General features: G+C 40.5%; 1 protein-coding gene across 2 annotated transcripts in view; it reads left to right on the forward strand.

The window, feature by feature from the left end:
* The window catches only part of PM20D1 (peptidase M20 domain containing 1), a 54,393-nt gene that overhangs the window by 15,010 nt on the left and 11,497 nt on the right, over positions 1-27,886 (forward strand). For both annotated transcript variants that reach the window (XM_072648030.1, XM_072648031.1), the window contains exons 2-10: positions 8,961-9,047; positions 16,095-16,327; positions 16,653-16,739; positions 17,049-17,182; positions 18,842-18,961; positions 19,524-19,599; positions 20,086-20,147; positions 20,375-20,453; positions 24,061-24,132. In XM_072648030.1, the coding sequence (XP_072504131.1) occupies positions 8,961-9,047; positions 16,095-16,327; positions 16,653-16,739; positions 17,049-17,182; positions 18,842-18,961; positions 19,524-19,599; positions 20,086-20,147; positions 20,375-20,453; positions 24,061-24,132 (950 nt within the window). The remainder of the gene's footprint in view (positions 1-8,960; positions 9,048-16,094; positions 16,328-16,652; positions 16,740-17,048; positions 17,183-18,841; positions 18,962-19,523; positions 19,600-20,085; positions 20,148-20,374; positions 20,454-24,060; positions 24,133-27,886) is intronic.

Here is a 27,886-nt window from a genome sequence, read left to right on the forward strand (position 1 = left end):
GAGCACTACCCTTGAGAGGGGAGAATGACCTACACTCTGAAGCCCAATGTTCTGTTTTCTTACATTTTGGGCAGGGTGTGGTTGGCCTACTCTTAAATGGCGTTCTGTTCCCTTGGTTCTGGAGTCCCTTTCTTCCCTCTGCATTGTTTCTACACTCCCTCTGGTAATGTCCTATTTTTCCACACTTAAATCATCTCATTTTTGGTCTTGCCAGTTTCAGCCTTAAGCTTAGCAATACATTCCTTCAGGGTTCTATTCATCCTTTCTACCTGGCCTGAATTCTGGGGTCCAAGTACATGTACTCAAGCACCCCACCCTGTCTCCCTTTAAGCAGATGCGACCCAACATATTTTGGGATAAGGGATGAAGGTCTCAGCTTCTGAAACTGCTTCCTGCTGAGACTGGACGTAGAGCTGACCCTGCCTCACAGGGCCCCAACGTTGGAGGGGTTAGGTCTTTAACCAGTATGAGGAACTTGACGATTCAGAGGGTGATAGGTGATATTACAATTCTCGAGAGAGGGACGTCTCTCCACCTGGTGGAGGGAGGCAACTTAAAAAAAACTGAAGCACAATTTTTATACCCTAACGCAGAGAATCCAACTTAATTGCTCATGTGGCTTTAGAAAAGAGGGGAGATTTGAGTAGCTTTTGGGTACCTTCCAAGTTTCAGCTATAGCCCACAGCACTTTCACAAAGAAAGCTGGTAGCTGGTAAGGGGGGGAACCAACCAACCATCCACAAGCCCTGAATACCTGGAACTCAGGTATCTAAGGAGAGAGACCTTATGGAAGAGAAATTTTATTTAGCCACTATGCAAGTACTCTGCAAAGTACCATAAATCTTCTCACAAATGAATAGATGATAACAAACCAGATTCTTAGGTATTAAAGAATTCCTAAATATAAAACATCTTTGACTCTGTTTGAATTCAGATAGGAGTGAAATTTTCCAGTCATGCAGTATCTGTATTATAGCCAGACTCAGGAACAATCAGGTGGGAAACATTCCTTTATAAAAGGATACAGTGGGGAAACTGACCAGGAGGATCCCATCCTAGATTGAGTCTAGAATTGTCCCCTCAGTGTTTCCTCTCCAGATACAAATTTCACCTGATAACAGTACAGGATGAAGGATCACAGTCCCTCTAAGTAATTTGTGGCATATCCTTTCAGATACTGATTTAATGCAGACAACTATACCCAAATTCAAACTTAAACAAAATTATTTGTGGTCCCAAATACTTTTACCTTAAACAGCAAATTTCACTAATCCCAACTTAAAGCCCAATACAGTTATTTGTATTCCCATGGAGTTGAAATAAGCAATGCACATTAACAGGATTCACATACATAAGAGATTTCATTTAAGATCCTTCCTTCTCAAATTTAAAACTTGTCCTGATATAAAAGCCAATTGTTACAACTTTTGAGCAAGTCACATTCATTATTTATGAATTATACAAGCCAAACAATTTTCTTAGGACTGATGACCGTGTCGACATGAAAGGAGCATTGGCAGTTTTACAAAATAAAAGGAATTGGCATGGATCCCATGCCTGCCAACCCCAAACATATAGGAGGACTGTTCTGAATGGGCAGAACCAGTCTAAATAAATTATTACTCCATTTCTTTCCACACATAGTAATCCATTAACAATTTTTGGTTTAGCATTAAAACAGCAGCTTTTTAGCTGTAACTTTTTTAACAGGCAAAGGTGAAAATACCTGGTTTTCTAAATAACATAACTTTTCCAACATCTTTAGTTTCAACAAAATTCAGATTACAAATTGCTTTCTCTAACACCATTTCTGGATTATAGAGTAAAATAAAAATCTTGATGGTTCTAACTTTTACTCAAGAAAATTTCACATCTGTGGCTACTCCTTAAAAATGTTTTTGAAAGAAAAAGTTGTGAAACTGCAAGTGGAAGTGAGGGAGACTCTGGAACAAAGTCCAGTGGCACCTAGTCTCCTCCTTTTCACCTGGGAGTTTCAAAGCCTTATCTCTGAGGTGTCTTTTCTCTTTCTTCAGTAGGTTTCTCAATTTATCAGTTAGCTCTTTCACACTGCCCTGCAAATTCTGCACCATCAGTCTGTTCTTCCATCTCTCTTCTAAGTTTAGATATATGGGTGCTGGCTGCCTTTCTGGGCTATTGTCCCTTGTACTAGTCTCTGACTCTGATGGGGCTGTGTGTGAGGATGTGATGAATGTTCTCATTTGCACTGCCTTGCCACCATCTTCCTCTATGAACACATTCTTCAGCATGTTATATAGAAAGAATGTGTACTGACCCTGACTCAACTTTTGTGAGCTTTGTCCCATTTCAATCTTACTCACGGTTACACCTCGTCTCACTCAAGCTGAATGCGCGCATCTTCTCCTGTGTCTGCTTCTCCGATTCGCTTCCCGGAGGAACTCAGTGAGGCAGACAGGCTACAGTTTCCTGTCGCGCTCAGGTGTCTGCTTTTGACCCTGTCCTGATAGCTCCTGTACACTGTCTAGGCTTCTGGAGAGCCTGACTCACTCAGGGGGTTACTGAGGGACCTGATTCCTTCAGCTGGGGTTCCTGAGGGACCTGACTTCCCTCGGCTGAGTTTCTTAAGGGACCTGACTTCCCTTGGCTGAGTTTCTTAAGGGACCTGACTTCCCTTGGCTAAGCTTCCTGCTCCTTCCCCCTGCTTGTGGCCCCACGTTGGGGGCCAAGTTGCTATGGTGATGGCATAGCTTACTGAGAGGAGCAAGTCTTATGCCTGACCAGCAGGCTGCTTGTCCTCCTGTGGAGCTTGCAAGTAAAAGAATGAGGCGGGAGAGTGAGTCATGAAGCAACTCCGATTTATTCAAGCAAGCACTCTGATTATATAGTCTTTGCCAGCTAGCCCAGTGAACCATGGTAACACACACAAACAAACCCAAAGCTATAGTAATGAACACAAGCTGGAACTATAGTGACAAAAACAAACCAGGGGTGGGGCCATCCCTTCCAGCGCCATCTTGTTCACCCTTCCCTGCACCGGACTCAGTTTACCTGATGTCTGTCAGTGTGGCGTCCCAGATGGTGTGGCGGTCAGCGCCCCTTACAAAGTAAGAGAAGTACAGCAAAAATTGGGAAGAGAAATGAAAGTGATGAAGAAAATCATGAAAAATGAGTCAACAGCTTGCTAAAGACGAACCCCAGAAAAATGCTGAAGAAAATAACACCTTTAAAAATAATAACCCAAATGGCAAAAAACAGCCAAAAAGCCAATGAAGAGAAGAATGCCCTAAAGCACAATTGACCAGATGGAAAAAGAGGTCCAAAAAAAAGGCTCCCTGAAGAAAATAATTCTTTAAAGATTAGAATGGAGCAGATGGAAGCTAGTGACTCTATGAAAAATCAAGAAATTATAAAACAAAAGCAAAGGAATGAAAAAATAGCAGACTATGTGAAATATCTCATTGGAAAAATAACCTGGAAGATAGATCCAGGAGAGACAATTTAAAATTATGGGACTACCTGAAAGACATGATCAAAAAAAGAGCTTAGACATCATCTTTCAAGAAATTATCAAGGAAAACTGCCCTGATATTCTAGAACTAGAGGGTAAAATATATATTGAAAAAATTCACTTATTGGCTCTTAAAAGAGATAGATTCTCAAAAGGAAAACTCCTAGGAATATTGTAACCAAATTCCAGAGCTCCCAGGTCAAGGAGAAAATATGCAAGCAGCCAGAAAGAAACAATTTGAGTATTGTGGAAATACGATCAGGATTACACAAGATCTAGCAGCTTCTACACTAAGGGATTGAAGGACTTGGAATATGATATTCCAGAGGTCAAAAGAGCTGGGATTAAAACCAAGAATCACCTACCCAGCAAAACTGAGTATAGTACTTAGAGGGGGAAAATGGTCATTCAATGAAATAGAGGACTTTCGAGCATTCTTGATGAAAAGACCAGAGCTGAATACAAAATCTGACTTTCAAACACAAGAATCAAGAGAAGCATGAAAAAGTAAACAGGAAAGAGAAATCATAAGAGACTTACTAAAGTTGAACTGTTTACATTCCTACATGGAAAGATAATATTTGTAACTCTTGAGACTTTTCTCAGTATTTGGGTAGTTGGAGAGATTATATACATATAGACAGAGGGCACAGAGTGAGTTGAATAGGAAGAGAGGGTATCTAAAAAAATAAAATTAAGGGGTGAGAGAGGAGTATATTGGGAGGAGAAAGGGAGAAATAGAAGAGGGCAAATTATCTCTCATAAAAGAGGCAAGAAAAAGCTTTTTCAATAGAGGATAAAAGGGGCGAGGTGAGAAGGGAAAAGCGAACCTTACTCTCATCACATTTGGTTAAGGAGGGAATAACTTGCACACTCAATTTGCTATGAAAAAACTATCTTACCTACAGGAAAGTAGGGGAGAAGGGGATTAGCGGAGTGTGGGGAGATGATAGAAGGGAGGACAAATGGGAGGAGGGGGTAATTAGAAGTAAACACTTTTGAGGAGGGATAGGGTTAAAAGAGAGAATAGAATAAATGGGCAGGATCGGATGAAGGGAAATATAGTTAGTCTTTCACAACATGACTTTTATGGAAGTCTCTTGCATAACTACACATGTATAACATATATCAAATTGTTTGTCTTCTTAGTGGGGATGGGTGGGGAAGGAGGAAGGGAGAGAAGTTGGAACTCAAAGTTTTAAAAATGAATGTTAAAAATCGTTTTTATATGCAACTGGGAAATAAGACATACAGGTGATAGGGCATAGAAATCTATCTTGCCCTACAAGAAAATAAAGGAGTTGGGGATAAGAAAAGGGAGGAGTATTATAGAAGGGAGAGTGTGATAGAACGTAGGGCAGAGTGGGGGAAGGGGTAATCAGAATGCATGCTGTCTTGGAGTGGGCAGAGGGGAGAGATGGGGCGAAAATTTGGAATTCAAAATCTTGTGGAAATGAATATTGAAAACTAAAAATAAATAAATTAAGGGGAAAAAGGGATATATAAAATTATATAAACTGTGAACCCTAGCTCCAAGGTGAGCACAGTTCCAGACTGGCTTCCATGCATGGATGCATGCTTGCCACCCACTTTGAGAGAAATAAACATGGATACATCTTCAAAAAAAAAAAGAAATAAGCTAATGAAGAAGACAACATGCAAACAACTATGTACAGACAAGATATAGACAGATAAGTGCCTTCCTTAGAGGGAAGATAAAAAGATTAAAGGACTGAAAAAAGGCTTTTTTAAAAATTTTATTTATTTATTTTTAGTTTTCAACAGACAAAAGCTTTTTTACATCTCTTTTATGTGAGATAATTTGCCCCATTCTATTTTTCCCTTGAAAAGGACTTTTGGCAAAAGGGAAAACTTTACCTGAGACTTGAAAAAAAAAACAGGGAAGCATGGAGGAAGAGATGAGGAAGGAAAGTGTTCTAGGCCAGGGAGATAGCCAGTGAAAATGCCCAGAATCACAAAGTGGAGAGTCATGTGAGCAAAGAGGCCAGTGTCACTGGATCACAAAGTAGATGGAGGAGAGTAAGGTGTAAGAAGACCAGAATGGTAAGAAGGGGTCAGGTTGGGCTTTGGAAGACAGGATTTTCTATCTGATCCTAGAGGTCATGGGGAACCACTAGAGTTTATTGAATTGGTGGGGAGGAGGCCCACCTAAAGCTGCAGAGAGGGATGAAGATTAAGAAAAGGCCATTGGATTTGGCAATTAAGAAATCATTGGTAACTTTGGAGACACCAATTTTGATTGGACAATGAGACTGAAGTCAAACTGTAGTGAATTAAAAAGAAAATTGAGAGGAAAGGAAGTGGAGACACCTATTGCAGTCAGCTTTCTCAAGGAGGTTAACTAAAAGAGAGGAGTCCTATGAGATCATAACTAATGGGAATAAGCAGATCAAGGGAGGAGTTTTTAAAGATGGGAGAGGCAAGGACATGTTTGTAGCAGCAAGGCTGCAGCCAGTAGACGAGAAGAAGTCAAATACAAGTAAAAGGGTGGAAATGATGAACGGGGCAATTAGCTAGAGAAGATGCAGTGGGAGAAGAGTGGGAACCTTTGTGCCTAAAGAAGATTTGTCTTCGTAAAGAGGAGGGCCTCCAGTTCATGTGAGACAGGAGTGAAAGAGGAAATGGTGGCAGAAGGCATGTGAGTGATGTGAGACTGTTGAGGTCAAGGAACCATAATGTTGAGGTTTGGGGTGCTCACCACCCCAAAATACTGACATGCTGGGTCATACCAAATGAATTTGACTCAAGCCTTCTTTCAACCAAAGTAGAACAAAGTTTATTAAAAATTTGCCGTATTGGGTTGACTCTTAAGACGCTTCACCATTTGTGACACTTGTATTGACAAGCAGAATCTCAGCTAGATTGAATCTGAGCTGGATTGAATCTCAGCACCTTCATGGAGGTGAGATGGAACTTTTTATACAGAAAGACTGTGGGAGGGATCTGGGGGTGGTCTAGTCTTGATGAAACTGGGGTAACCAGTGATGTAATCAGGGGTAGGACACAGCTAGAAGCCATTGAGAGGTGTCAGACCATGGAGGGCTGGGGTGGGGAGTAACCTAGGATAGGAATTGGCCAGAGGCAATCTGGAGGTAAGGGACACTGGAGGGCCAGGGTAGGTTAAGGGTAATAGATTTGGCTATGAAAAGCCAGATTAAGTGGGAAGATTCAAAGAGGTTCCCAGAGTCTGTACCCCATCAAAATAAGGAACAGGGTTGAAGAAGGAGCTCTCTTTCAATGGTCTACATTTTTTTTCATTGAAATATGAGGTTCAGTTCCCAACTGAGAGGGTAGGGAGAGAGCCATGGAAGGTTCTAGAAGGGAGAAAAAGGTTTGGAAGGGCTGCTTTGGAGAGTGAGTTAATTAGGGAGCTGTGAAAAGATTACCTTGCTTCAATAAGGGCCTGCTTGAGATTATGTAATAAAACTTTGCAGCAGACGCAGTCAGCATGGTTTCATGATTATACATAGCCAAGAATCCCTTCTTATCATGCCAAAGCATATGGAAAACCTCTATTTTAGCAAAACTGAAAATGTTTAAAAAATATGATCTCTGATCTAAAATCTTTTCCAGATTTGCCCTCCTTGGAAAAGTGAATGACAAAGATAAAAAGTCTTTTTCATAAAGAAATAGATTGTGTGGAGACTGTGGTTTGTCAATACCTGAAGTAAACTCACCCTAGGAAATTCTGTATTCTGTTCAAAGTGTTAGAGATGCATTTGACACACAAAAGGATATCAAGGAAAATTTATTCAAATAGACTTCAGAGGAGGGAGTGCCTTCTATGTTCGTTATGAACAGGTAGCTTCCCAGTAAGGCTACAGGAAGACGACAACTTGTTCAGTCTAACAGACGCTTCTTATATTCTGAATTTTTGGACTCAGCACCCCACCATCCCCTGGTCATGTGACTTCATGTTCTCCTCTCTGATAGGCGTTCCCTAAAACGGCTCATCAAACCTGTGCACAACAAACCTCTACTTGACTGTGCTAGATCACAACTCTGTGGAAACAGAACTTCCTTTTTTCTCACAAAAGGAAAAGGGATTCTAGCCTCTTTGCTCTTGCTCAAACAAGACACTCCAAGCATTTTCACTGATTGGTTATCTAACCTGGAGTGTTCTCCCTCCTCATCCCCTCCCAGCTTCTTTAGCTTCCTTCAAGACCGAGCTAAAATCCAGCCTCCTAAAGGAAGCCTCTTTCATTCTAGTGCCTTCTTCTGCTTATTGTTGCCAATATATCCTGTCTATAGCTTTTTGTATATATTTGTTTAAATGTTGTTTACCCCATAGAATGTGAACTCCTTGAAAGTAGACTGTCGTTTAACTTTTTTTTGTATCCCCATTATTTGTCATAGTACCTGGCATATGGTATGTATTTAATAAATGTTTGTTGTTAATAAATGTTTATTGATGGACTAAAACAATTTTGATCTGAAGGATAGAGTCCCTTTTAATCCGTGAGAGGGTTGATCCCTGGAATGAGATCCTGACTTTTGTTATTCAAGAATGCCAGCCCATTAGCGTTTTGATTTTTTTCGTGGCTAGTCGTCTTCCCTTTGCTTCTCCTTTTCTTTCTCCTTCTCTTTCTCCTCCTCCTTCTCCTCCTCCTCCTTCTAGATTTCTTTATCTCAAATCATCTTGGGATAGAGACACGTTAGAGAGTATTGGGATTAGACATCTCCTTCTCTTTCCAAGCTAGAAATACTTGGATATTAGATTAATGTTAAGTTAAATAAAATTGTTTCTGATCAACTTGTGCCTAAAACAAAGAGTAAAGTGTTAATATCCTTTTCCTTCAACAACAGATTGGGCTCTGTGGCCTTGGGAGTCCCATTTAATTCTGTGGTTGAGTGGGCCAGTGGGGATTTAGATCTATGCTGATCTCATAGCCAGTACCCAAGGTTCATTAGCTCCTCAGTCTTCTGTTTCATAAGATCACAGAGTCAGAGATCTGGAGCCAGGAGGGACCTTAAGATCATTAGTCCAACCTCCTCATGTTACAGAGAACAACAGCAAGGCCCGGTGACTTGAAGTGATTTGCCCAGGATTTCATAGCTTATAGATGTCAGAGCCAGGATTTGAACCCAGGTACTCAGACTCCAAATCTAACCACCTTTGCACTATATCACACCATATTCCTTTCTTAACATCTAATACAGAGCTCTTTGTATCATTCGGGAGGTTGTGGATCATTAACCTGGAAGTATGTTCACGGAGGGCTAGATATTTATACAGAAGAAGCTGCATAGTCTAATGGAAAATGTATTCAAGTTAGAAGATATTGGGTTGGAAGCTGAGCTGTTGAACAAATCACTGCCAGTCTCCAGGCCCTAGTTTCTTCATCTTTGAAATAAAGGAACTGGACAAAAATCACTAAAAATAAACTTTTCAAGCTTGAAATACTACCACTGGGTTTTAACTTGTGTTTTTTGTTCTTCTAATTCCCAACAGAAGCTATTCGGATACCCACAGTGGCTTTCAGCTCTGAGAACATCAACACCACAGCCATGATTGAGTTTGGGGAACACCTTCGGAAAGGTAACAGCATGAACAGCTCCAGAAGTGAAGGTGATGGGAACAGGGCAACTGCTCTTGGGACACTGCCCCTTTTCAGAGCTAATTGTCCAAGGTCCCTGTTCCAGGATGGATCATGACCTTTGACTATTGACTAGGCCAGAAGAGTTAATTTTCTTTGCATAATTTTTTACCTTGGAGATAGAGAGAGACTAGATTGGTGGGAATTATTCCTGTTCATTATGGGGGGAGGTCAGAAAGATTGGAAGTTGATCCTTTTAGTCTTTGAAGGCTTATCACGTTTGGACTTTTTCTCCATTTTTTGCCCCAGATCTGCTTGTGAGGTAGCCAGTAGAACAAGGTAAAGGCATAACCCAAAGGCATTTGTGGTGTCTGTGCAAGTTTCTAGAATAGTGAGTTAGTTGTGTCCCCATTTCCTTGGAGGTATACCTCATGCTAAGGGTAGACACCCTCTTTTCCAGATTTACAAGACTAATTGATGGGACTAATTCTCCCTATTTCCCCCAGTTGTAAAGAGTTTCCTGCTTCTAGTCTAGGTGCAGAGATTGGAGGGGAGAATGAAGGAAAGAAATAGAAATCCTGTTTTCTTCCTCTTTGGAAGATGAAGGGAGACTGGAAGGCCAAATGCAGGAATTCTTTTTGTTTGACTATGAACGTCTATTAGAAGGATTTTGCTTTTCTTTATTTCTATCTTTCTTTTTAATTTGATAGATGGAAGAGAGAGAAAATTAAAACTGAAAAATAAAATGAGTAGGGAATAAAAATGAAGAGAATAAAGAAAAAGACCAGCAGGCCAGTAATTCAAGGGAACCATATCATTGAGCAGGTCCCATGTCTCATTTGTGGAAGGCAATGAACAAGTATCGCATAGAATGGATGGGGATGATTGGGTTGTGACAGGCACTGTCCAGAGTCCTGAGAACATTGAGATCACCAAGCCACTAGAGTTTCTATATGACCTGGTTTTTACAAAAAACATCCTTTGAGATTTCTGTATCCTAGAGAACTGCCTTAAAGCTCAAGAAAAGATCCTGAGACAATGCTCTGAACTCCTTAGATTTGTATATATTAGGGTCCAACCTGCTTTCAGGGATTCTGGATACAGTAGTGTGGTGTGGTAGAAAGAACAGGGAATCTGGAGTAAGAGAGCCTAAGTTTGAATACTGGACCACTCCTTTCTGAATCTCACTTTCCTCATCTGTAAATTGAGGGTGTTAGACTAGACAATCTTCAAGGCCCTTCCCAAATGTAAAATCTTACATCTTTATGTTAAAATAATAATAATCAACTGATCCCATCAAATGCAGGGATTTAATAGGAGAACTCTGACAGGTATTCCTTATCAGAAATATTGTTTCACAATTAAAAAGAAAAAGTTTAAAGTCAAAGAGTATGCTAGCAAGTTGGAAAATGGACTTGGAATTGATACATGTAACCCCTCAGAATGTTATCAGAGCCTGAGTGCAAAACTGGTATGTTTAGATGATCTCAAAAGAAAAATGGAAGGTGGGGGAGAGGGGGAAAGAGAAACAAAAAACTGGGGAAAATTAGTTCACATAAATAGGGCTTGAAAGGAAGAATTTATTCAATAGAGGCAGCAAAGTGGAAAGGGGGATTGAGCAACATTTGAACCTCACTCTCATCTAAACTGGTTCAGAGAGGGAGAATACACACACACATAGAATTCAGTATAGAAATTCAGCTTGCCCAACAGGGAAAGGGTTCAGAAAAAGAGAGAGAGGGATAGAACAAGAGGGAAGGTAGATTAGGAGAGGCAGCGATCAGGTACAAAACAGACTCTTGAAGGATCAGGATAAGGGGGAGGAGTATGTCTAATAAAATAGAATGGAGGGACACACAGCAAACTCATCCACAAAGTGGAAGATAATATCAGAGTGAATTAGAAACCAGAATCCAATAAAATATTGTTTACAAGAAACACATTTGAAAGAGAAAGATACACACAGAGTTATAATAAGAAGCTCAAGCAGAATCTGTTATGGAAGGCAAGGGTGGAAATCATGATCTCAAATAATGCAAAAATAAAAATAGACCTAATTAAAAGTGGCAAACAGGCAAACTACATTTTACTAAAAGGTACCATAGTAATGGATTCATTTCAATACTGAATACATATGCACCAAAGCATAATATCTAAATTCTTAAAGGAAAAGTTAAATGACTTATAGGAGGAAACTATAAAATTATAATATTGTGGGGGGCCCCTCAATTTACCCATATAACATTTAGATAAATCTAACCACAAAATAAACAAGAAAGAAGTTAAGGAGATGGAAAGAATTTTAGAAAAGTTAAATATGACAGATCTCTGGAAAATATTGAATGGGATTAGAAAGGAGTATACCTGTTTCTCAGCTATGTGTGTCATCTTCAAAAAAATTGACCACAGACATAAAAATCTACAAAGGCAGAAAATTTGACATATTAAATGTATCTTTTCATATTGTAATGAAATAAAAAACACATTCAATAAAGAGCCTTTGCAGCACTGATTAAAAATTAATTAGAAAGTGAATAACTTCATTTTAAAGAATAGGTGGGTCAAAGAACAAATCCTAGAAACAATAATTTTATCAAAGAATGACAACAATGAGATAACATACCAAAATCTATGAGATGTAGCAAAAGCAGAACTTAGTGGAAAATGTATAAAATGTATGAGAGAGAGAGAGAGAGAGAGAAACTTGAGCATGCAACTAACAAATTAAAAATCCCCAATTAAACACCAAACTAGAAATCCTGACAATCAGAAAAGAAATTAACAAAATTGAAAGTAAAAAATAAAAACATTGAACTAATAAAGCATCTTGGTGTTTTGTTTTTTAGAAAAAAGCAATAAAATGTATAAACTATTGGCTAATTAGATATTTTAAAAGAAGGAAATCAAATTACTAACATCAAAAAATGAAAAAAGTGAATCTACAATCACTAAAGTTGAAATAAAAGCAAATATTAGAAGCTCTTTTGCCCATCAATATGCCAATAAAACTGACAATCGTAATGAAATACATGAATTTTACAAAATTATAAATTTCCCAGACTAACAGAACAGGGAGTAGAATACGTAAATAACTCTATCTTAGAAAAAAAAATTGAACAAATCATAAATGAATTCCCTAAGAAAAACCAGAACTAATTAGATTTACAAGTGAATTCTGTCAAACTTAAAGAATAATTCTAATGTTGTACAAACTGTTTAAAAAGATAAGTTTTTTTTTAACACAGTTTATAACAGATAAAGCAATTCAAACTTTTGGTCAGGTGATACACCTTTTTACAATATGGACCACAAAAGAATTTTTTTTTAAACATAAACCAACTGAGACACAGATAATATTTATGTTGCTAACTTCACAATCTCTTGATTGTCTCCTCAGTATTACTAAGAATAAAAAGACCCTAACTTAATGTTGTCGGTCTAAAGTCTTATGCCTAATAGCTTAATTTTAGACAACCTCGGATGTTCCCGTACCCATAATCTATAATTGAATAGATCTGCTATTAAGCTTACAAACCTTTTGACTATAGGAAATTGCCACTAAGAGTAGGGACATTGCAGGGAAACAATATCTCCCCAACTTCATGTCTATTCCAGGCACGAGTAGATTGTCCACTTGCACTCAGTCAGGTAAAGATAAGTTTTAAAAAAAGAAATCCTACCAATTTCCTTTTATGACATAAATATGGTCTTGATATCTTCTTTAACTAGGGAATGTCAAAACAGAAGAAGAAAATTATATTACTCTAATGAACGTTGACACACACACAAAAAATACTAGCAAGGAGATTACAGCAGTGTATCACAGGTCATACACTATGATCAGGGTGAATTTAATATCACAAATGCAGACTTCAATATTGGAAAAATATAAGTGAAATTGACTATATCAGCAACCAAAAAATAATATGATTTTTTTCAGTTAATGCAGAAAAAAACACTTGACAAAATACACCATCCTTGTAAAAAAAAGCATTCAAAAGCACAGCAATAAACAGTTTCCTTTGAAATGATAAATAATATCTATCTAAATTAATAGGGATGGGAAACCTGCGGTCTCAAGGCCACATATCACTTTTGGATCCCACCCCTTTGTTCTGTGAAGTTTGGATTCAGTCAAAGGGCTGCACTTGAGGACCTAGAGGTACACGTGTGGCCTCAAGGCCACAGGTTCCCCACCCCTGATTTAGAACCAAGAGTAAGCGTTATCTGTAATGGAGATAAACTAGAAGCCTTTCTGATAAGACGAGGCACGGTAGAGCAAGGATGTCTGTTATCACCGCTATTATTCAATATTCTAAAAATGTTAGCTATAGCAATAAGAGAAGAAAAAGATATTGAAAGAATTAATATAGGCATTAAAAAATGGAACGCCCACTCTTTATAGATGATATGATGGTTTACTTAGAGAACCACAGAGAGTCAAACAAAAAACTAATCAAAGCCATTAAGAACTTTTAGCAAAGTTTCGGGATATACATCACCCCAAAACATCAACATTTCCATATGTTACCAAAAAAATCCAGCAGGAAGAAATTCCACTTAAAATAACTATAGATAGTATAAAATACTTAAGGGGATCTGCTTGTCACATAGGAGACAAGTAGCTTAGTGGATAGAGTTCTGAGACTGGAGTCCAGCCTCAGACACTTATAAGCTGTGTGACCCCAGGCAAGTCACATAACTTCTTTTTGCTCCAATCCATTGGAGAAAAAAAATGGCAAAACATTCCAGTATCTTTGCCAAGAAAACCTCATGGACAATGTGATCCAGGGGGTCACGAAAAGTTGAACATGACTGAACAATAACCTGCCACATACAAGTATCAGTACTACCTGAATTAATTTACTTATTCAGAACCATGCCAATTAAATTATCAAAGAACTAGTTTATAGAACTGGTAAAAGAATTGTAACAAAATTCATCTGGAAGAACAAACATCAAGAGAATCAATTTTTTTTAAAGGAAGAAGAAGAAAGGGAACTGGCAGTACCAGATCTCAAACTATATTACAAAGCTATTAATCATCAAAACAATGTAGTATTGTATTAGAAAGAGAGAGATTGATCGGTGAGAAAGATTAGGTACACAATATACTGAAGCAAATGAGGACAGTAATCTAGTGTTTGAAAAAAAACAAAGATTCTAACTAATGGGGCAAGAACTCATTATTTGACCAAAATTGTTGGGAAATTGTTTGTAATCTGGCAGAAAGTAGGCATAGATCAGATCTCACACTACCAAGAGAAGCTCAAAATGGATACGTGATTTAGACATAAGAAATGGTATCATAAGCAAATTCTTGGAATATAGAAGAAATTGCCTGTCAGATCTATGGATAAAAGAAGAGTTCATGAGATAGAGGTTCATAGGCAGTAAAATGATTGATTTTGATTACATAAAATCAAAAGGGTTTATGCAAACAAAACCAAATGCAGCTTAAATTAGAAGAAAAACAGGAAATAGGGTGGGGGGGCACAGAATTTTTGCAGCAAGTTTCTCTGATAAAGGTCTAATTTCTAAAGTATATAGGAAAATGAGTCAAATTAACAAGAATATAAGCCATTCCTCAGTTGAAAAATGATCAAGAATTCCCAATGGACTCAGGGCAAAATGCCTTCCACATCCTGAGAAAGAACTATGGAATTTGATCATAGAATGTTTTTTTTGTTTTATGATTTCTTCCATTCATTTTAATTCTTCTGTGCAACATGACTAAAGTGAAAATTCATTTAATTGAAATGTATTTGTAGAACCTATATAAAATTGTATGGGAATGGGGAGGTAGAGGGGAAAGAGGGAGAGGAAGGAGAAAAAAAATCTAAGATATATGGAAGTGATTGTAGAACACTGAAAACAAAAGTTTTTAAAAATTTTAAAAAGAAAAAAAAATGATCAAAAAACATGAATAAGTAATTTTCAGGGGAAGCAATCAAAGCTATCAATAGCCAGATGAAAAAATGTCTAAATCACTAATAATTAGAGAAATGTACATTTAAAACAACTCTGAAATACCATCTCACATTCTTCAGATTGACTAAGATGACAGAAGAGGAGAATGACAAATACTAGAAAGGATGTGGGAAAATACATCCCCCACTGTTGGTAGAAATGTAAACTAGTCCATCCATTCTGGAAAGCAATTTGGAGCTATGCCCAAAAAGCTATTAAATTGCATGCCCTTTGACCTCATCAATACCACTATTAGGTCCATACCCTGAAGAGATCAAAGAAAGAGGAAGAGGTCCTATATGTATAAAAGTATTTATAGCAACTTTTTGTGGTAGCAAAGAATTGGAAACTGAGAGGATTCCAATCAATTGAGGAGCAAGTTATGGTGGAATATTATTGTGCTATTAGAAATGAGGAAGGGAATGGTTTCAGAGAAACGTGGAAAGACTTGTATGAACTGATTAAAAGACAATTGATTAGAGCCAGGAGAACAGTTTATACAGTAACAACAATATTGTAAAGATAATCAACTTTGAAAGACTTAGTAACTCCTATCAACGCAATGACCAAGCATAATTCCAAAACAGTCATAATGAAACATGCTGTCTACCTCCAGATAGAGTACTAATGGACTCAAAGTGCAGATTGAAGTATATTCTCTTCTATTTCTTTCTTTTTCTTGCTTTTTTTTTTTGGAAACATGGTTATTATGGAACTTTTTTGCATGTCTATACATATTTTAGTAGGTTTTCTTTTTTTTTTTAATTTTTGGCCTTCTTAGTAGGTGGGGGAGGGGGGAGGGGAAGAGAATTTGGAACTAAAAATTAAATTTAAAAAGAAAATGGACTTGATTAGTCCAGGAAGCCTTCCTAGAGGTGAGTACCCTGAGCTAAAGTTTAAAAGGAGGGTATGGTATGGAGTATGGTGGCCAAGAACAAAAAAGTTATTCTCTCTCTCTTACTTGTTCACTCTCTTTCACTCTTTCTCACTCTCGGTCTCTCCCCCCTTTCTCTTTCCATCTGCCATTTTCTCTCCCCTCACCCCACCTCTATCTCTCCCTCCTTCTCCTTTCCCCCTAGTCTTCCCTTCCATATTCTCCACAAATTTCATCCAGCATGAGATTGTGGAAGAATATAGCCACCTGTTCACCATCCGTGGATCAGATCCCAAGTTGGAGCCCTACATGCTACTTGCTCACATTGATGTTGTACCTGCGTCTGACGATGGCTGGGAGGTGCCACCCTTCTCTGGGTTGGAGCGTGATGGCTTCATCTATGGCCGGGGCACACTGGACAACAAGAACTCTGTTATGGTTTGCCTCACAATACCCAGAATGGGCATGGAGGGGAGGGAGCATTCAGGCATTTGCCCAATGTTGAGAATCTTTTACTTTCCCAGAGAATGGGGGAAATCCACCGGGTTCTCTCTTCCAGCAGCTTTATTCTCTAGAAATTGCCCCAAATGTTGTGACATGATGTGAATTTGCCCATCCTGTTGAGAGCTTTTCTCATCTCCAAATCCTAATCCTGGGGAAATCTGACCTGGGATTCTGAATGGTATTACTCTCCTGGTTTCACTTTTCCCAATAGCTCCTCCTCACAGCCTCCCTGTCCTTGCTCTGTGCTTATATCCTTCAGGCAATCCTGCAGGCCATGGAACTGCTGCTGAGAAGAAACTATGTCCCTCAAAGGTCTTTCTACATCTCCCTTGGTCATGATGAAGAGGTAATCCATTAACAGAATCCCCAAGGACTCAAGATGGCGCCTCAGTGTTGGATTCCCTAAGGCCTTAGATCTTAAGCCAATCCTATTTGTCCTTCAGTTGTAAGAACAACATGCTTCCTTCCCACAGGAAGGGTTGGGTATGAGGCAGAATATTCTAAAACCTAGCCTCCATCCTCTGCAAGATAAAGGGGGTGCTGAAAGATTTGGATTTGGGACGGTTGGTTGTGTGTACCCTCCCTCTTCTTACACACACTTATACACACTCTGGAGATCAGATTGGGAAGGGACATGGGTCTGTGATACATGCAGGTTTCTGGGAATCATGGAGCAAAGAAGATTGCAGCCCTACTGGAATCACGTGGTGTCCAGCTGTCCTTTATCATAGACGAGGGAGGCTATATTCTGGACGGTTTTGTGCCTGGCATCGAGAAACCCTTTGCAATGTGAGTAAAGTTACCCTAACTTTTCACTTCTCCCACTGGGCTGGGCCTCACAGAACCTTATCTTGGAGGGGTCCCATCTATCTATCTCCTTCTGCCCCTGGAGCCCACTGGCTTTAGGCCATGCTGGCATATCTGCTTTTAGCTCCCTCCTGCCCTTCCCTCCCTAAGTCCAATAGCTCCAGACTTTCCATTTTATCTCATTGTTCTGAGCAGTGCTTTTGTGACTGCCACCCAATCAGAACCTTAGAAGGAGCCCATTTCTCTGTCCAAAACCTTTCAATAATACTCTGTTGTTTACTGAGTAAACTTCAATTTTCTTAGCCTGGCATTCCAAGCCCTCTACAATCAGGTACCACCCTATCTTTTCAACCCTCTCATGCCACTCCTCCTCATGTACATGATGCTCTAGCCAGACTAGACTGCTGTCTGTACCCTGCCCCCACCCTATGCATTCCCACTTGCAGAACTTTGTTGATTCAGCTTTATGGGTCTAGAACGCTCCTGATAACTAGCCCGTTCTACTGCCTCCATTGCCTGTTGACTCTCCATCCACTCTTTATTGAAAGGAGTCTTAATTTGCTTCAAATTTCTATTGATATTTTTTTTTACAACCCATCAAGCCATCCACTGTGAGAAAGAATTAAAAGGAGAGAAAAAAGGAGAATCAAACATTCAACACATCAACCAAATCTGACCATCTACGTTCTGTTCAACTCCCGTCGTCCCCATCAGCAGAGAAGGGAGAGGCAGGCATGTTCTCAGCCCTTCTCTTGGGCCAAACTGGGTCATTTTACACAGCTTCAGTTCAGTTTTTTTTTTTCATTCTTTCTATTTACATTGTTCCTGTCCATTTTTAAAGCCCAACTCAACAAATGAATGAATAAGTATTTATTGTTTACTATGTGCAAAGCAGCGTCATAGGCCTCGAGGGGACAAATAGAAAGGTGAGGCAGTCCCTGTTCTCAAAGAGCCCACATCCCAATGAGTGAGACAGTATGGGGAAGGTTTCAGCTGCAAGTCAGGTGGGAAAGTCCCAGGATCCTTAGGGCGCAGTAGCAAAGCAGATGTAGATGCTTACCATTTGATGACATTTCTACTAATAACATCCTGTCACTTCCCCGTGTTGAACCATTGGACAGTCCAAGGACTTGTGTGGGAAGAACTTTCTATTCTGGGTCTTGAGTCACTGTGGTTACAGGAGCAATTGCCAGGCCGCATATCCACAGAATTTGATTCCCAGTGTGATATCTGAGGCCACTGGGCTGGAAGCATTTCTGTTCCCCGAGGCTCTTGTGTACCGGGTCCTGGGCTATCTTCATTAGGATCTGAAGAGAGATGGTGGCTAAGAGGATGGCGGTAGTTTGACTTGCCACTTCCTTGAGGAAGTCTGCCCTTATCTTCCTCCCCAGTTAGCAATGATCTTCGGTACTCTCTACCCAGACTTCATCATAGAACTTTGCTTGAACCTCTCACTTAAGTGCTATTTTGAGTTATTGGAGTTATTTATGCATATGTCACATTCACCTACTAGACTGCAAACTCCTCAATGTTGGGGTTTGTATCTGATCTAAACTTTATGGTTCCCTGGTGCCTAGCACAGTGCCATACACGTAGTTGTCATTTAATAAGTGTCTACTGAATTTGATTCTGTCCTGCCAGGATTTCAGTATCAGAGAAAGGTGGCATGAACCTCATGTTACAGGTAGAATCTGCTCCAGGCCATTCGTCGGCTCCACCAAAGGAGACTAGCATTGGCATCCTCGCAGCAGCTGTCAGCCGGTGAGTGGTCCTTCCCTGCCTTGTACCTTCCCCATTTCAGGCCTGGGAAGACTAAGTCATAGGTCATGCCGGGTGGTAGAAAATAAATTGAGAATGGAGTGATCCATCCATTTGGGGTCATGTATAAGTTCAGTCAGGGTAAGCCAGGTAGACAGGGTTAGGTGGATCAGGTTATCCAAAGCAGATGATCAGAAACCAGATCAAAGGGATAGGAGAGAACAGATAAAAGGAAATGAAGAGGCAAGTATAACATCAGAACTAAGAGAAATTTGGTAGTGGAAGCTGTTGACTGTGCAAGACTTTTTTCTGTTTCTACTCTTGTGCTATATCCAAGTACTTGAGGACATTATCTCATTTGATCCCTGAATCACTCCTGTGAGGCAGGTAATATTATTATCTCCATTTTACAGGTGAATAAACTGAGACTGAGAGCAGTTCAATGACTTGCCCATGATCTGAGGCAAGAGTGGGGAAGTGTTCCTGACTTCCAGTCCAATAACACCCTATCTGTGCCCCCATACTGTCATTCTGAGCATGTCTGAGAGAACCATGTCTTTTTCAGGCTGGAACAAACACCAATGCCTAATATGTTTGGATATGGGACTGAGAAGAGCATGTTGGAGCAGTTTGCAGGACAGGTATGAGTCTGGGGAGGCCATAGGACTATAACAGGGGACAGGGAGGAACTCCCTGCTGAGGAAAGGATGGTTATATCATCTGTCTTCCCTTCATCCTTGTCTAGGACTAAGCCTTGGCTGAGGAGACCCATTACCCACCCCACCTTCCACACCAATACCATAATGTTAGGTTGATCCAGAACCCTCAGGTGGGAGGTATTCCTTCTCCACACCCACCAGTGCAAGCTTACTGTGTGCCCCATGGGTGGTTGGTCTGACTGTGTCCATTAACCAGACAGACAAACCCAGATGAGTAATCACAGTCTCACACTTATTATTTCCCAGCGTTCACAAAGCCAACAAAGCCCAGTCAGGTCCTGATCACACGGGCCCCAATCGGCATTGTTTGTATAAACCTAGATTACTGGGAGTTCCTGACCTCAGACACACTGACCCCCATGTGCCAACCTCTGGAAATTCTGCTAACCTGGCTCTTTCCCCTTTTAGTCTGGCTTCCCAATGAATGTCATCCTGTCCAACTTGTGGTTATTTGGACCCATTGTGAGCAGGTAAAGAGTTCTTATCCCCTTCCCCCAGCCTTCCACTCTTATTTAAGCAGGCCCTGCCCAAACAGCCCCAAACTGACCAGCCCCCTCCTTCCAAAAGGGCACTGCCTGTAGCCCATGTGAATAGCAGCCCTTTAGTCTTTAAGATTTCTCTGGTTCAGAGAGCATTTATTCCTCTTCCCTGTTGGACAGTTCTTCCTTATGTCTAACCTCAATCCCTCCTATTTCAGAATACTTGAGAAAAGTCCCACCACTAATGCAATGATCCGAACCACTGCGGCACTCACCATGTTCAACTCAGGGATCAAGGTAACACCCCCAGAAAGCTCCTGACCCTTGACTCCACACCCCATCCAGGAGACTGAAGAAATTCTCTCCTGGGTCCTACACAGGTCCCTTTCCCCTCTCTAGCACCCTTCAGATAAAATGGGTCAACACCATTCCCATAGCCTCTTGGGTTAATCCATTAGCGTACCTCTAGTGCCTCTGGAAATGTTAACCCATCCTGTGTTCCTTGAATGTGATTCAGCATAGTTCTTAACTACTTACTTTGCCCATATAGATAAATGTGCCTTAGATGTGAGTTACTAACCTCGGGCAGAGTCAACCTATGTGTCTTGGAAGGGAAGGCAGTTTTCAGCATCCCCTTTGGCAAAGTGTATTGTCCAACCCCAAGCTGTTTACAAAGCAGGATAATCTGCCTGTGATACTTCCCCAAAATAAAAATACCATTGATATTAGACCCTCTGAACACCCCCACATCCAGCTCTAGGACTCCTTCCTATTCTAATTCAGTGAACCTGCCTATAAGCCTACCTCTCATCCTATGATCCTACATCAGCTTGGTGAAACTGACAGCCCCATTTTATTTAGTTAAGTTTTTTTATTCCATTTATTTATTTATTCTGTTTATTTATTATTTATTTGTTATACAGAAGGAACAATGGGCAATCATTTGACAGATGAAGGAATTCAACTGATTTCAGTGACTTACCCAGAGTAATCCTGCCTTCTCATGCCCATTCCAAGGCTTTTCCCACTACACAGATGGAGAGGGTTTGGGGGTCATTGCCTTCCTAGGGAATATAGTGGAATTGTGGAATGAGTATAACTAGACTGGGGGTTAGGAGACTTGGGTTTGAGTCTTACCTCTGCCACAAACTTGCTACATGACTTGGGAAAGTCACTTCTAAATTCTGTGAATGACACTTTCAGGCCTTCTCTCCCCTCCCAGCCTCAGCCCACTTCTCCATTCTGAACTGACCTTCTTGACCCATGAATGAGTCATCCCACCCTTAATTCCAAGCTTTCCTGTCATGGAAGGGAATAGGCAGGTTTTAAACCTGGAAATGATAACTTCCTCCTCACAGTGGAGACATCCTTTCTGCAGAGATCCCAGGGACCAAGTGATGCCCAGCCAGGGAAGGGACTTCAGACTCCCAAAAGCAGGACAGGGGTGCTGACTGCTAACTGCAGGCACAGAGACAGCAGTCATTCAGCAAACCAAGGGTGCTGCTCAGTGGCCAGAATAGAAACAGCACCTGAATTTCCAAAGAACAAGTCGTTTTAATGTCCTTGGCTTGCTGCAGAGAAAACAATCTCTTCAGAGGTGGATGAAGCCATCCTCACAGAAGGCTATCAGCAATCTCTCTCTGATACAAGCATCATCAGGGGAGAATTGTAGAATGGGAAAGCACCTTAAACAAAACACGGCATATCTTCTCATATATTCAGAATTAAAGAAACTAAATTTAAGAGCTGGAAGGGGTCTTAAAGATGATCTAGTCCAATCTCCTGTTTTTACAGATCAGGAAACTATGACTTAAATTAGTTAAATAACTTTTTCCAAATTTCACACTGGTAAGTGGCCGACCTGGGATTTGAAACTAGACTCTTTGGCCTTTTCTACACCTTGGCCACTGGGTGATGCAATGGAGAGAGCCCTAAGCATGTAGTTAGGAGGACCTGAGTTCCAATATGACCTTCTTTGTTCTCTAAGAGGACCAGTGACATCAAGGGGTGATGTCTTGACTTGCATGTGAATTGGATTTAAATGAAGCAGAGTTTGACCTGAGTCACTTACTAGCTGTGTGACCCTGGGCAAGTCACTTAACCTCTGCCTACCTCAGTTTCCTCATCTGTAAAAGGAGATAATAAGATCAAATGAGCTGATAGATGTTAATGTAAATAGATGTAAACCTTAAAGGACTCTATAAATGCTAGTCATTATCATTATTATTGCTATGTAGCTTTCTTTATACTGTACCAGAATCATCTTGACTTTTAGAATCAGAGATTATCTCAGAAACCATCTAGCCCCATTCCCCACCTCAGCACCATATCTAACTAGTAAGCATCCAACCTCTGCTTAAACATCTCCCATGGTAAGGAGCTCACTACCTCCATTCAATCTGTAGACAGCTGAAAATGTGAGGAACTCCTTTATATTGAACTGAAAATGACTTGCTTATAGTTTCCACCCATTACAGCCCATGGTTCATTACTCTTGTGCCAAGTATAATTTGTCTACTCTGGTGGTTCATTGCATCTATAAAATCAGACCATACATCACCCTATTCCCTTCCCACCCCCAGTCTTCAATAAAACTCCAGACCTTTGTCATGTTTTTTTCCCCATCCACCCTTACATATCCCATGGGCACTTCCCCCACATGACATTGGCTGATATAAGAAACTAAGTTATGCTGATGTGTCAACATGCCAGTGAGTATTACACCTTTCTAGGAAACATGTTGGCATTTTATCTATCTTGAAATGGGATACCTCTGAAATGCCCAGAGTCTCCTTAAGGTGAAATGGAAAGAGCCCAGAGCAGCAGCCAGTTAATGTAGTGAATAGAGCACTTGGCTTGGAGTCAGGAAGGCGTGAGTTCAAATCTAACCTTCAGACACTTCCTTGCTCTATGACCCTGGACAAGTCACTTAACCCTGTTTGTCTCAGTGTCCTCATCTGTAGAATGAGATGGATAAGGAAGTGGCAAACCACTTTAGTATCCTTGCCAAGAAAATCCCAAAAAGGGATCATAAAGAGTCTGATAAGACTGAACAAATGAATCAATTGGAAAGAGCCCAAGACTCAGGGACCTGAGACTTGAATACAATTCTTCATTCTGTCATTGGCTAGTTGGGCACCCTTGTACATGTCACCTCTCTCTGGGCCTCCGTTTCTACCTGTAAAATGAGGTTGGACTAGATGATCTCTAAAGTTTATTCCAGCTTCAACTGGTGATGATTTCATGAAAGAACCATCCACTAAGGGTTCTCTATCACTAAGTTACTTGGTGACCTTGGATAAGTCACTTCTCATCCCTTTCAATTTCTTTTTTATGTAAAATGAGGGGTTGGCCCAAACAACCTGTTAAAGACCTTTCAGTCTATGATTAATCTAGATAGAAGAAACTCTATGGCTAGAGACTTTCTCAGTAATTTCATTTGAGACCCAGAGAAGATCTGGAAATAGAACTAAGAGGCAGGAATCAGAATCACAAGGCCAGAAAGAAACCTTGGAGACCATCCATCTGACCTCCCCATTAGATAGATGTAGAAAGTGAGCCCCAGAGAAAAGACAGGATTGATACCTGTATCATAGACAACACTGAATTTTGTCTGTAGCCCTGAAAATGACCATGTGTGCCCTTGCTCAGCACCTATCTAACCCAACACCCAGGATGGGAAGAAAAACAGACCCAAAGTATAAACTTTAACATCCTCTGCCAGTTCTATAACTTGATTTTTCCAGGAAGTTGACTAATAGGAGATTTCCAATATCTCTCTGCCTTCTCAACAGTCATTCTTTGATCAGCTGGGTAAAGGGAGCCTGTCTGGGTCTATAGGGATCTGGAACTGGTTCAAACTGTAGTACGTGTGTTATACATGTGTCATTTTTTTTCTCCTCAGATGAATGTCCTCCCCAGAACCGCCCAGGCAATAGTCAATTTTCGGATCCATCCTGGCCAGACCATCTCTGAGGTATGATCTGGAAGTTTTTGGGGGAATAGCATAGGTGCATGACTCTCATGACCCAGAGTATGTCACTCTCATCTCAGGGCTTGTTTAATCAGAAATAAGGTGGTTACAACAGGTTCCCCAAATAAACCTTTAAGAGCTATGGAATGACCCAGTATCAGTGTTTCCTTTGAGTACTTAATAGGCAAGACCCAACTATCATGAGGATAAGTGAATCAGGGTGGTATGGTAGAAAGAATATAGAATAAAGAGCAAAAGCCTTGCATTGGAGTCTCAGCACTTCAGTTATCATCTGTGGGGCTCATTTTCCTCATCAATAAAAATAGGGGGTTGTACTGGATGACGTCTGAGGTCCTAGCAGCTCCAAACTCTTACGATCCTAGGACTTTACTTTTCTAAGCCGCAATTTTTTTTCATCTGTAAAATAGGGGTAATATTCTCATTTATGACTTTACAAGATTTTTGTGAGGAAAGAACTAAAACAAGGGTGGGGAACCTGCAGCCTTAAGGCCACATGTGACTCTCTAGGTCCTCAAGTGTGGTCCTCTGACTCAATCCAAACTTCACAGAACAAATCCCCTTAATAAAAGAATTTGTTCTGTAAAACTTGGATTCAGTCAAAAGGTTGTACACAAGGACCTAGAGGGCTACATGTGGCCTCAAGCCTGCAGGGTCACCACCCCTGCCTTAAAACATAGAAATCTGAGTTGTTATGTGATTTGGCTCCAATACCTTTGGGACTCTCGGCTAGTGTTTGTTGTCTATTTTCCCAATTAAGTGGTAGCAGTCATTTCTCTCTCAACTTGAGTTTTCTTGTCTGTAAAAGGAAGTGGTTCACTTAGATGGCTTCCAATGTCCCTTGCCCTTGGCGCAGGCAAATGTTGTCAGCTTACATGAGTCTTCTTGCGCTGCCTCACCCTGGAGTAGTGCCGTACCAGCTCGGACAATACAACCTTCATTCCTCATTCGACAATAAGGTCTTGTTTTAATATCAGCCTGAGGAAGACCATGCAGAGGAGAAAATGCTGCTACTGCTAAAAAAGAAAAAAGGCAACATAATAGCAAATATTATGACACATTCTAAAGCTATACATAATTTGAGGTAGGAGATTCTCTGTGCCTATGGGAGAAATTGAAGCTGGATATCTCGATCTGAGAGTCATCAACATAGAGGTGATCATTCAAGCTAATGACATTACAAAAGAAAATGCAGGAAGAAAACAAGGTCAAAGACAAAGCTTTACAGGATGTCTCACACCTGAAGGGAGAGAGTCAAGTGAAGGTACTAGTAAATCAGCCACAGGGTTCCAGCAGGCGTGATCAGGAGAAACAGTAAAAAGCCCAGTCACAAGATCCAAGTAAGGTTATGGTATCAAGAAGAAAGGTAAATTAACGATGTAGAACAGTCAAAGAAGATGAATTGGATTGGGCGATTAGGAGGTCATTGGTTATCTTGTACAGGGCAGGTTCATGTGAATAGTGCATTCAGAAATCAGATGACAGAAGAGGCAATTCTGGGCAGAAGTGGAGGAGGCAGAGGAAGTGTAGACTAACATTAAAAAAATAATATACTACTATTATTATATTATGTATTAGAATTCTAGTTGAACTACTATGAAAAACAATGGGACACCTATGTGATGCAGTGGACAAAACACTGTCCCTAAAGTCAGGAGGACATGAGTTCAAATCCAGCCTCAGATGCTTACTAGCTGTGTAACCCTGGGCAAGTCACTTAACCCTGTTTGCCTCGGTTTCTTCATCTGTCCAAAGAGCTGGAAAAGGAAAGGGCAAACCACTCTCATATCTCTGCCAAGAAAACCCCAAATGAGGTCACAGATAGTCAGATAAAACAATGAATGAAGAACAACATACACCTTTATAGGATTACATATGCACATGTGTTACCTCTATATGTATGCACACATGTTATATACATGCATATGTTACATGGCATGTCCTCTGTGTGTCATATACATATGTATACATATACATAGATGGAAGGTATAATCTGAACGTTTCAGAGCAGCTGCCATTCTCCGTTGGTAGAATGAGTTTTCCCCTCAGCATTTCCCTGTGCCAGTAAAATCACAGACTGGGCCAAACAAAACAAAATAAAACAAAACTAGCCACCTTGAATCTGTTGAGAAATATGAGTCACGATTACAAAGTATCGGGAGAGACATCACCGCACAATGCAAAGTGTCCCGAGTTTGGAACCAGATGACCTGGTTTTGTCTCAGCTACTTACTACTTATGTGACCTTGAGGAAGTTACGTATCTCTGGGATTTAATTTTCTTCTCTGTAAAATGATGGGGTTGGGCTTGATGGTGTCTCTTCTAGATCTAATACTATGATCCTTGAGTCAGCATGGTGTAGCAGAGAGCAGGTGGAATCAAAAATCCAGAATTCTGTTCCTGACTTTGCCATTTACCACCTGTGTGACTCTGGGAAATTCATTTAATCTGAGCCTCAGTTTCCTCACCTGTAAAATGGGAGTAATGATATTATGGTGAAAAATTGTTATAAGAATCAAATGAGAGGAGGGTGAGTTTTCTGTAACCCCAAAGCACTGTCTACAACTGTGGACTGTGTTTTTAATTCTATGTGAATTTCTCCAGCATCCTTCCTCCTAAGTCAGGCAAAAAAATAAATAAATAAATCATTAAGTATCTACTATGTAAGAAGCAGGGTATTAAGGGCTGATAATACAAAGAAAGGCAAAAAAACTATAGCAGCTGCCCTCAAGGGACATTTTCCCATCTGTGTTTGTTTATTTGTTTGTTTTGGTCTCACTACATAGGGGAGTTGATTATCCCCATGGTACAAATGGGGAAATAGGTTCAGCCTTTTGCATAGAGTCATGGACCAGAAAGCAATCTAGCTGGAGCAGGGACCCCAGTCTCCTGACTTCTCCCTAAGGGGTAGCCATTATCTCAGGAAATCCCAGCATTCCCCAAATTTAGGTTCTTTCCACTCATTCTCTCCCACCCTAGCATCATTCCAGCCCTTTCCAAGGGCATGTTTTCCACCCAGCTGGGGCCTTTCCCTCATGACCATGGAAATATCTCCCTGCATTTGGCTGTCTTCCCTCTCCTCTATGCCCAGGCCATGGTGGCCTTCCTTCCTAAGATCATCTGTATGAAACTCTCTGGAATCCTCACGTGAGGCTCTTTCTCACCCCCACACCTCTACCAACACACACACACACACACACACACACACACACACACGGAGGTATCTATGGAAGGCAATCATTGTCTAAAATGCCCTCAGCCAATGCTGAAGCTCATTGATTAGTCACATCCTTTCCCCAAACCAGCACCACTATATAAAGCACTCCCATATAGGTATATGGGGAATGGCATTACAAAATTGGGCAATTAGGTGATACAGTGGAGAGGGCATTGGACTTGGCATCAGTAAGACCTGTCCCAGATGTTTTCTAATTATTTCAGTTTTTTTATCTGTAAAAGGGGGTTAATAATTGCACCTGCCTCAAAAGTGTTGTTGTGAGGACTGAATGTGATAACATAGGTATAGCACTTCACAAGTCTTTAGCTGTACATAAATGCTTTGAAGACTTCCCCAGGTAGAATGGACAAATGAGAACAATTTGTTCCAATGACCATGAAAGCAGCTGAAGTAGACATTGTAGAATCCCTGAAGCTTAGTTAGACATCAAAGACGCCAAGTTCATCCATTGCATTCTGGACTATTACCAGCCATCTTGACTTTTGTCCTGCCACTAGACTT

The sequence above is a fragment of the Notamacropus eugenii genome, chromosome 2, assembly GCF_028372415.1.
Source record: "Notamacropus eugenii isolate mMacEug1 chromosome 2, mMacEug1.pri_v2, whole genome shotgun sequence".
NCBI classification, from domain to species: domain Eukaryota; kingdom Metazoa; phylum Chordata; class Mammalia; order Diprotodontia; family Macropodidae; genus Notamacropus; species Notamacropus eugenii.